General features: G+C 44.9%; 1 protein-coding gene across 2 annotated transcripts in view; it reads left to right on the top strand.

Moving 5' to 3' along the window:
- Positions 1-1,729: 1,729 nt before the first annotated feature.
- AGK (acylglycerol kinase) overlaps positions 1,730-10,158 on the top strand; it is a 44,192-nt gene continuing 35,763 nt past the window's right edge. Inside the window, exons 1-2 of one of the 2 annotated variants that reach the window (XM_042795522.1) lie at positions 1,730-1,772; positions 7,567-7,691. Coding sequence is in view for 1 of the 2 variants with exons in the window: in XM_042795521.1 (XP_042651455.1) it covers positions 8,130-8,239 (110 nt within the window). In the remaining variant the exon portion in view is untranslated. Of the gene's footprint in view, positions 1,773-7,566; positions 7,692-8,027; positions 8,240-10,158 lie in introns of those variants that run through there. The other variant, XM_042795521.1, reaches the window with a different exon arrangement.

The following is a 10,158-nucleotide window of genomic DNA, read 5'->3' as shown; positions in this document are numbered from 1 at the left end:
TTGGCATTCTTGTGGGTTTGAACCACTAGACCATTGAATCCTATCTGGTATTCCGATTGCCTCAAAATATGGTGGTCTAATATTGTAACATAACCAGCATTCCTTAGTTAAATTTGGTTTACTTTCATTAAGGGTACGATAAGAGGCTTGCATTAAATCCCATAAGGGGTCTTTAGATTCTGACACTCCTGAATCCCTAACTGAAGAGTACTCAGTCACCGTGTCATTAGTTGTTCTATCTGTTACTGATAGGAAGTTTGGACGAATGGTTGTAACACTTCGTGGGAACCATTTTTCTCTTAGGAAAAGTGGGTGGATTCAGGACCAGATTTGGTCCTATTGGCAAAGAATCATGAGGAAGCTTTTCTTTAACTATTCTAAAGTAGCTTCCCCTATCTGCTCCTGATTCCCAATATCTAATTCCCCACATACGGCCAACTAACCATGTGTCATCTTGGGGTTCCTTTATAATAATTTCAATCCTATTACAAGACACACTTCCACAGGGTTGTCTAGGGTGTCCATCAAAATCATGCTTTGGGGGAGTACAGCCCGGGGGTCCCCAAGTTACATTTATATATTTATCTCCTCGCGTTACCCAATCTGAAGCAATAGTTTCACAACCCCAGTAGGCACAAAAATAGTGTCCTGGCCAATTACAATAACTTCTACCAGGGTTATTTGCTGGACATATATAAAATGCCTTGCATTGGGCTTGAAGCTTTGCTTGTTCTTGGGTAAAAACAAGGGAAGTCCTGTTCTATAGGTATCAGGGAATATAGATCCACGGAGAAATTCCACTTCCCTGGACCGTTCTGAGTTTGAATTAATTTTGACTCTGGTAAATTATATAATTTCCAAGCCATAGGTTCATGAGGGTTTCCTCCTTTTGCCTGGGCTATTATCAGTAACAAAACTAACGGTATACCAGGAAAAAGGGTGTCTGTCAATTTTTCCAATTTAAGTATATTTTTACCAGTCCTGGGGAAGTTCGACCATTGCTGCTTTTGCGTCCCATTGTTCTGATTCTTTTCTCCACGGTTTGTTCCTCCTCTGCCTCGCCCGTCGACTCGGTTGCTTCGAGCCACGGGGTGTACCATCTTCTCGGCAGCAAGGGAATTCTTCAGGAGAACAGCTGTTTCGGGCTTTCTGCCTGTTTGTATAGGCTTCCCACTTTGCAGCTTTAACTAATGGGACAAAGCAAGACACAGTTAGTACTTCCCTTCTGCATTTTATAGCCAAGATTTCAGCTACAAAGGGGACCGGTTCGTCAGATTGGTACCAATAATATTGAGGGTTTATTTCTTTGGCAAAACTTCCCACCACTCATGGGACTCCCCAAATAATTTCTTGTCTAATTTCTCACATTATGTCCACCATTTATCCTGGTATGCCTTGCACCTAAAACAAGCAAATGGGTAACAGTTACAGTTCAAATGATTACACCTAACTCGTATATTTAAAATGCATACATTACTTATATCAGTATATTTTCTATATTCTAGCAATTTTTTCTACCCCACTTTGTGCATTTCCATATATAATAAATGAACAAAGAAATTATTATTTCAAGTAAAAACAGCAATATACACTTTATACCAAGAGGCAATGCGACAAAATGCTCAAACAAAGTCTCTATCATTATCTCTTCAGGGTTATCTTGGTATCACCTGGAGTACTGATTACTTTCCATTGAGGTTTCGTCACGGGGTCCTTTAATGCGACTGGCATGAGTCCATCCACGCTCAGCAGTCCGGACAGCTGTTTCTGTTGTAAGTAAAACAAGATAAGGTCCCTCCCAATTGGGTTTTAGGGTTTCTTCCTTCCATACTTTAACCAATATCCAATCCCCAGGTTTAACATTGTGAATTTTTAAGTCCAACGGGGGTCGTTGCACAATCAGTCCGTGTTCCCAAAGCTTATTACGATGTTCTGCTAATTGTGAAACATATTCATTAATCACATGGTCTCGAATTAAAACATTTGTTTGTGGATTTTCAATTCTATAGGACATTCCATACACCATTTCAAACGCTGATATTCCCACATCTGCTCGGGGTCTGGTTCTGAGAATTAATAGTGCCATGGGTATGCACTTAATCCATGATAATTTGGTTTCTATCATTAATTTAGTCAAAATAGTTTTGATTTCTCCATTCATCCTTTCAACTTTTCCCGAACTTTGTGGATGCCATGGTGTATGGTATTCCCACTTAATACCCAAGCTTTCGGTTAGATCTCTAACAATTTTTGACACAAAGTGTGTTCCTCTGTCCAAGTCGATTACTTCAGGCACTCCATATCGAGGTATAATGTGTTCAAGTAACACTTTAGTAACTTGGTTAGCAGTTGCCCTGGAGGTAGGAAAAGCCTCAACATAATGTGTTAAATGATCCACCATTGCTAATAAATATTTATAACGCCCTACCCTAGGTAGTTCAGTAAAATCCACTTGTATGTGTGAGAAAGGTCTGTATGCTGGGGAACGTCCTCCAAGAGGTTTTTGTCTCATGTTGTTTCGAATAACCTTTTGACAGGTCTCACAGGCTGCCGTGACTGTCTTTGCTATGTTATACACGCCTATACAGGCAAACTGTTGATTGAAATGATCAACTAATGCCTGGGTTCCCCAGTGTGTTTTGCTGTGTATTTTTGAAAATATTTCAAGTGCTATGCCTTTTGGCAAGACTTCCCTCCCATCTGGCAATATGTATTTACCCTCTTGTTCCTTAGCTCCCATTTGTTCTAGTTTTTCCTTTTCTGCAGACTCAAAGCTCAGATTTTTACTAACACGTACTTGTATCGTCAAAATCGTATTATAATTGCCTGCCACTCGTTTTGCTTCTGTATCAGCTGCATTATTTCCCCTAACTTGATAACTTGTACCTCGCTGGTGTCCCTTTATATGTACAACTGCTATTTTATTCGGCATTTTCAATGCCCCCAGAACTCGCCGAATTAATTCCGGGTGTATCAGTTCTTTTCCCTGCGAGTTAACAAATCCTCTTTCCTCCCATATTTTTCCAAAAGTGTGTACTACCCTAAACGCATAGCGTGAGTCTGTATATATAGTTCCATCCTTTCCCTTCAGTGATACTAATGCTTTCCACAATGCATACAGCTCACAGGCTTGAGCCGACCAGCCGGCACTCAGGGGGCCTGATTCTATTGTCTTAAATTCTCCTTTTTCCAACTTAACAACGGCATATCCGGACAATCGTTTACCTTCTACTATTCGTGATGATCCGTCTATAAATAAAACTTCCCCACATTGTAGTTCTTCTTCTTCTAGGTCTGGCCTAATACGTGTCTGCTGTTCAATTGTTTGGAAACAATTGTGCAATAGTTCATTACCTTCTCCTGGGTACAAAAATTCAGCGGGATTAACTGCTCCAATAGTTTTCAAAGTCAATTTAGGGGATTCTATAAGTATTCCTTCATATTTCAATAATCGACTATCTGTAAGCCATTTTTCTGCTTTTTGTTGTAACACTCCTCTTATATTATGAGGCGCATATCGGACAATTTCCCCATTAAAGGTAATACGGTTTGTTTCTTCAAGTAATAAGGCAGCAGCAACAATGATCTGTAAACAACTTGGCCAACCCCTGCTCACAGGGTCCAACAGCTTTGATAGGTATGCCACCGGTTTCTTTTGTCCGTCCCATTCCTGAGTTAATACTCCGAATGCCGTTCCTTCATGTATGTTAACAAATAAATGGAATGGCCGCTTTAAATCTGGCAGACTTAAAACCGGTGCTTGACTTAGCTCCCTTTTGAGACTGGCAAACTGCTCTTGATCCTGAGGGGTCCACTTGGGTATTTTGTCTTTAGACAATTGTTCATATAGGAATTGAACCTTAAAACTGTAGTTCTCTATCCATTGTCTACAATATCCGAATAGCCCTAATGCCTGCCGAATTTGCCTCTTAGTCACAGGCATAGGTAATTCCAGAATTCCTTTAATGCGCTCTGGATCCAATATCTTTTTGCCGTTAAACAAATAATGCCCCAAATATTTCACTTTTTCCTCCACAAATTGTAACTTTTCTTGTGATACCCTTAGTCCCTTTTGTGCAAGGAAGTTTAGGAGTCGAATGCTTTCCTTTCTTACATTCTCCTGATTATTCCCTGCTATGAGCAGATCATCTACATATTGTAAAAGCACATTTCCCGTTTGTACCTGGTATTCCTTCAAGAGCTCTTCCAAGGCCTGGCCAAACAGATTAGGGGACTCAGTGAACCCTTGGGGGAGCACGGTCCATCTCAATTGCTGTCTACGGCCTGTCTCTATATCTTCCCATTCAAAGGCAAAATAATCACGGCATTCTTCTGCCAGTGGACAGGCCCAAAAGGCATCCTTTAAATCAGCCACACTATACCAGGAATTATGGGGTCCTAGCTTGCTTAGCAGTGTGTATGGATTTGCCACTACAGGGAACCGGGTGATAGTTCTTTTGTTTATTTCCCTTAAATCATGCACGAGACGATATTTCCCATTCGGTTTCTTTACAGGCAGAATGGGGGTGTTAAAGGGTGACATACAAGGCTCTAAGATTCCTTGTGCTAGTAATCGATCAATTTCTGGTTTCAATCCTCTCCGTCCTTCTAGGGATATGGGATATTGCTTTATCCTCACAGGTATGTGGGGTTCAGAAATTTGGATTTTAATCGGTGGGATTTCCAGTCTACTAATTGTGTCCGGAGAATACCAGACATTGGGGTTAATTTGTTTTTGATCATCCATGGTCAAAGGATAAGCAAACACTGTTAGTTCTTGATTTTTCACTTTAATTTCTAATTGCAATTCAACAATTAAATCTCGCCCTAGCAGATTAAATTCTGCTTCAGGGACGAGCAAGAGTTCACCCATTCCAAATTTATTTTCAGTTTCGAATATTACATTTTTGATTTTGCTTACTTTAAAGGGTTCTCCTTTTGCCCCAATTACTTGTACTTTTTCAGGGGAGATTTTACATCCCTCGGGTATTTGTCTAATAGTCGATTTTTCAGCCCCAGTATCTACTAAAAAGGTGAACTCTTGTTTATGGGGACCTATTTTTAATTTTATCAAGGGCTCATGATGACTCCGGTCCCCTAAAATATAGAGCCCCTGACTTCCCTATTCCGTTTTTAATATTTCCTCAATCCCTGATCCTTTCTCTGCAACTCCTCTTTATATGTCCCTTCTTTCCACAGTAAAAACAAAATCTCTGTTCCTTCTTTACTACTACATTCCCCTGTTTCGTTTCAGCAGATCTGTGTTCATTTGTCCGCCCTTTACGATCTTCTCTGACCGCTGCTACCATCATTTTTATTTGTCGCTTGCTGCTTTCTTCTTCTCTCCTTACATATACTTTCTGAGCTTCCCTCAATAATTCATCTAACCCTCTATTCTGCCAGTCTTCTAACTTTTCAATCTTCTTTCTAATATCCTCCCACGATTTTGCCACAAACTGAGTTTTGAGGAGCGCTTGCCCTAAAGGGTCGTCTGGATTTACCCCGGAGTACAGCTGAAGGGCTTTCCTCAGTCAGTTCCAGCCACTCAGTAGGGCTTTCATCTTTCTTTTGCATTTCATTAAATGCTTTATTGATATTCTGGCCACGGGGTACTGCTTCTCTAATCCCTTGAATTACTATAGTTCTTAGGTCCTGCATATGAGTTCTATGCACCGGATCCTGATTATCCCAATTAGGTCTTTGGAGTGGCCATTTAATATCTGCTTGAGGTCCCTGAGCATGTTGAGCATCCCACAATCTCATTCCTGCCCGTCTAATCATGTCTCTTTCCTCGGTAGTAAATAATTGACCAAGGATAGATTGCATTTCATCCCAAGTATAAAGGTTTGGTCCCCAAAATTGATCTAATCTTTCCGCCACTCCGAGTGGGTCCTCAATTAGGTTTCCCATCTCGGTTCTTTTAAAATCTCGTAGGTCTGCCGAGCTTAGGGGTACAGAAATATATCCAATCACAGGTTGAGGTCCCCCCATGGGCATTTCCCTTAAAGGATACATCTGAGCTGCCCCTTTTTGACTTCTAGTCACGCGTCTAGGAGGAGGGGGAGACTCTTGTTCTGATTCTGGTGGGGGAGTGGGCGCTCTGGGGACCTCTGGAGGGGCTGCGGGAGCAGGCAGGGGAGAGTAAGGAGGGGGAATTAGAAGAGTTTCATCTAACTCTTCCTTCTTTTTCTTTTGTTTAGTTTTTATTTCATTCAGCGGGTAAAGTCTAGCTCTCGGTTTCTCGAGCCACACTTCCGCATATTGACTCTCCTCCGGGTTAAGGGATTTTTTACTATTAACCCAGAGGTTTAATTGCTGTCTTACCCAATCTTCTTCTGACCCATAGACTGGCCAAAAGACATGTTTAGAAATCTTCTTCCCTCCCCATATCTTAGTACAATATTCTATCATCTTCTGCTTATCTTTCCCTAGGGTTCCAGGGAAGTATTCCCTTGTCTAAGATGTATGCCAGAGGGGTATTCTTAGGTACAGTGGGTACCCTTCCCATGGGAGTCGAAGGCTTGCTGCCCTTCGCCCCCATCTTCTGAATTATCTCCAAACACACACTCACTCGCTCCCCTTGTTCCTGGCCCAGTCCCTCGCGGGAAATGGGAAATGCAGTACTTAAGAGTCCGCACTCGCTTGGTTCAGTATATCGAACCTCTCATTCGCTATACTTCAGGAAACCCAATCCCGCCCGAACGGTAAACCCGCGAATAAATCCGCAATATACTTACGTGTCCTGCGTCTTCGTCCGGACTCCTGTGCACAGAATTTTATGGGATTTTACCGGTTTTTTCCTTTGCTCATTATTCTAGAATTTAGGTTCGTCGGTAAGGTTGGGGTGGGCTATCAGTCGCAGGGGCCGCGGATTGCCGCGGGGCGCCTCCCCGGAGGACAGATGTCCACCGTTCCTTATCCGAGTCACGGCACCAGAAATTGTTATAAATTGAGACTACAATGGGTCGTAATCCAATTAAAATTTTATTAATTATAGCAAGTAGAATATGAGCAAAACCAGTGCTGGACGGCAGGGGAGTCTACGCTCCACCAACTGCCGTGCTGAGTAGATAAGACTGTCCCTTTTTATACATCCTGACTCCCGCGTTCATAGAGTGGTGGAGATACTATGTTCCAACTGTTGCTGGGGTCTAGAGTGGTGGAGATACTCTGCGCATGTGCCAACTGTTGCTAGGGGGTCGTTTTCTTCCTCCTGGTGGATGTTGAGGCTGAAGCAAGGAGTCCTCCCCGCCCCGCTTTCATGTCCTTATACGGAGTTGTTTTTCTTACTTCTATCAGTTTCCTCGGGACATCCTGCGGTTTGCGCAAGCGGCGTCGGTCATGTTTGCACAAGCGACATCTGAGTTAGTAGCTGTTTGCCTTAGCGATTTCACATCCTTTGTTATCCCACCTTTACATTGGGTTTAGTATAAGTCTTAATAAACAATATCCTAGTCCATAGTTTCTCACAGTGGGTTGTTGGGGTTTTTTTTTTTGGCAGAGGTACCTTGGCTATTTCTGTGAGTGTGAAAAAACATCTATTAATTTTTGTCCTCTGCTATGCAGAAAGTTTCCTGCCCACCCTGGCTCCCAGCGGTGGCCGGGGCTTGCTGCCAAGATGCCTGTGGCTGCAGGTTGCCCCGCGGACTGGAGGACGACCACGCAGCGAGGCTGCAAGTGCCGGGACACAGGTGGGTGTGAGAACACTTTTCCTTGAGACTTTTTTTTTTTTTTTTTCTTTTTTTTTTCTTTTTTTTAAATGGAGGTAGGGTGCCTGGGCCGCATCTGGGGGCACATAAGGCCTATGGCGTAACACGGGGGTGGGGAGGGGTGAGATCCCCTCAGCACCGCGCTCGATGAGCGGGGAGCAGGTTGGCCAAAACCAGCACGGCGGGGGCCCGGAGAGACCCCCCACCCCCCCCAAAAAAAAAAAAAAAACCACACACATACACCCCCACAAGGCGGGCACCTCCCGGCCTCCCCGCGGGTCCGGGAGGGCCCCGGTGCGCGGAACGCCGGTGCCGGGGGAGCCGTTTCCAGCCGAGCCGGGCCGGGCCGGGCGGGAGGTGCGGCGGCGCGTCGGTTCCCGCCGGCCCATCCTGAGGGGCGGCCGGTTGGCCCCGGGCGGCATGGCCGGGGCGGTGAAAGTGCTGACGACCCTGAGGAATCACTGGAAGAAAACCACGTTCGGGGTTTGCCTGCTGAGCTGGGGCGGGAACTGGCTCTATGGGAAGCACTGGTAACTGGCGGCGGGCGGGAGGGAGGGAGGGAGGGAGAGCGGGGCCGCCGACCCGGCCCTGCGCCCCCGCGCTTTCCCAAGCGACCGGCCCCGGGCGGTGCGGGCACCGCTGCCGTGTTCGCCGCGGGGTCCCGGGCTGCCGGCCCTCTGCCTGAGGCGGTCTCCTTTGGCGGCTGTTAAAATGGGGGTCTCCTCTCGGCGACACTCTCCGGCGCCTTGAGGAGGAGGATGGCTCTCTTCCGCTCCCCCCCCCCCCCCCCCCCCCCCCTCTCCCCAGCCAGCAGTCATGAGTTTAGGAAGGCTCAGTGCCTTTTTGCGACTTCCCGCCTTGGTCTTGTGTAAGTCTGGGACTAGTTCATGCGGTAGTTTTAAACAGAAGTGTTGTCAGGGTGGCTTGAATCATTTGGGGGCCTGTTGGAGAGGAGGAAGATTTCTGTCTTCTAACTTAAAAAAACAAACAAACAAACAAACACCGTAAGCCAAGTGCGTGTCATCAGTTTGCTTGCTTGTCACTGGTTTTATAAGGATAAATGAAACCAGAAGCCCCACGAGTGCCACTGGTACCGGCCGGGGCTGACGGGAAGCCACCCTCACACGCAGGAGGTGGCCATCGCAGCGTGGTGGTCGTGTGCCCATGGGTTTTCCCACCTCCTTTTTTTTCTTTTAACGGTGCCATACACCTCATGAAAGATTCCAGAATTCTGTTTCAGGAGCCCTTGTGCCTTTCTTGAGGCACGGCACAGGCAATGGCCGTGCGCTGCACCTCCCTGGCGCGCCTGCTTTGCTGTTGCCACCCGCTTTGCTGGAAGGAGCCCATCAACTGCTGCAGGGACAGGACTGCTAACATCAGGCATACCTAGCAGGGTGCCATTTCCACTGTTTATCTGTGGAGCAAATGTTCCTTACAGTAAGCAAAATCCTCCTTCACAGTTTTTAAATAACTAGGCTTACATTTTAATCCCTGTCCTTTAAGATTATGGTTAATACATAAAATGCAAGTATAGCCAAATTATTTTTAAAAATTGTTACTCTTGGTGCTGCTGTTTATTCTGTCGCTGTCTTAATGTCTTTTTAATCGTTCAGTCATGAGTTTAGCAATGCTTTTCTCTGCTTCCATTAAAATGCTGCTAAAGCCTCGGTGGAAAACTTAGGAAAATAAATCTGTTTATGTTGTTTGTTATACTTTCCTTCTTTATTTCCTCTTGCCTTGGGACTTTTGCATTAAATCAGTCTTTGTTTTGAATGGTACATCTGCTTTGGTTGCTTACTTCTTACCCGAAGCACTAAGGCTTGGTTGACTGCAAGGCAAGCAGCAAAAAACCTCTCCCTTGATACTTTTTTTTCTTGTAATTGCTGATTGTAGGGCAAGCTATGGTGAGATGGAGAGTAACTGTGTGAAAGTGGTGGTAACAAGGTCATGGTTTCGTGCGTATGCCTACATGGGCCAACAGACAGACAAGTAATACATAGTATATTGCCATGTTGTAAGCAAAAGTATCTGTGTGTTAAACAGGTTGGGCTTTTTTTTGATGCTTTCGTGTAATGTCAGTAGTTCCTTGAGCCTGCATTCCACTTTTCCCTCCAACAACTTGAACTTTGAATTTGGACAAAATAGCAAAATGTAAATGAGTAATTATTTGAAGTTCTGGCACTCTAGATGCCTCTTAGCCAAAAGAATTAAGTTAATGTACTAAATGAGGAGGAAGCAATTGCTCGGTGGCATTCATATGAGGGGCTGGCTGGTGGGGCAGAGCAGCCTGTGACCTTCCCAGGTACCCAGCTTATATAAACGTCCTCTGTAGTGGTCTTCTCTTGCCACAGACACTAATGACAGCAGGGTGGACGTCAGGCCTGGGTGCTATAGAGAGCTACTGAAATAGAGCATTAAGAAAAAGACTGTATCTGCTCCCTGTGCATAT

Source organism: Tyto alba, unplaced genomic scaffold, assembly GCF_018691265.1.
Source record: "Tyto alba isolate M040663 unplaced genomic scaffold, T.alba_DEE_v4.0 Super-Scaffold_21, whole genome shotgun sequence".
Taxonomy (NCBI): domain Eukaryota; kingdom Metazoa; phylum Chordata; class Aves; order Strigiformes; family Tytonidae; genus Tyto; species Tyto alba.
The sequence above is the reverse complement of the archived record's forward strand: the minus strand, read 5'-3'. Positions and strand labels throughout refer to the sequence as shown.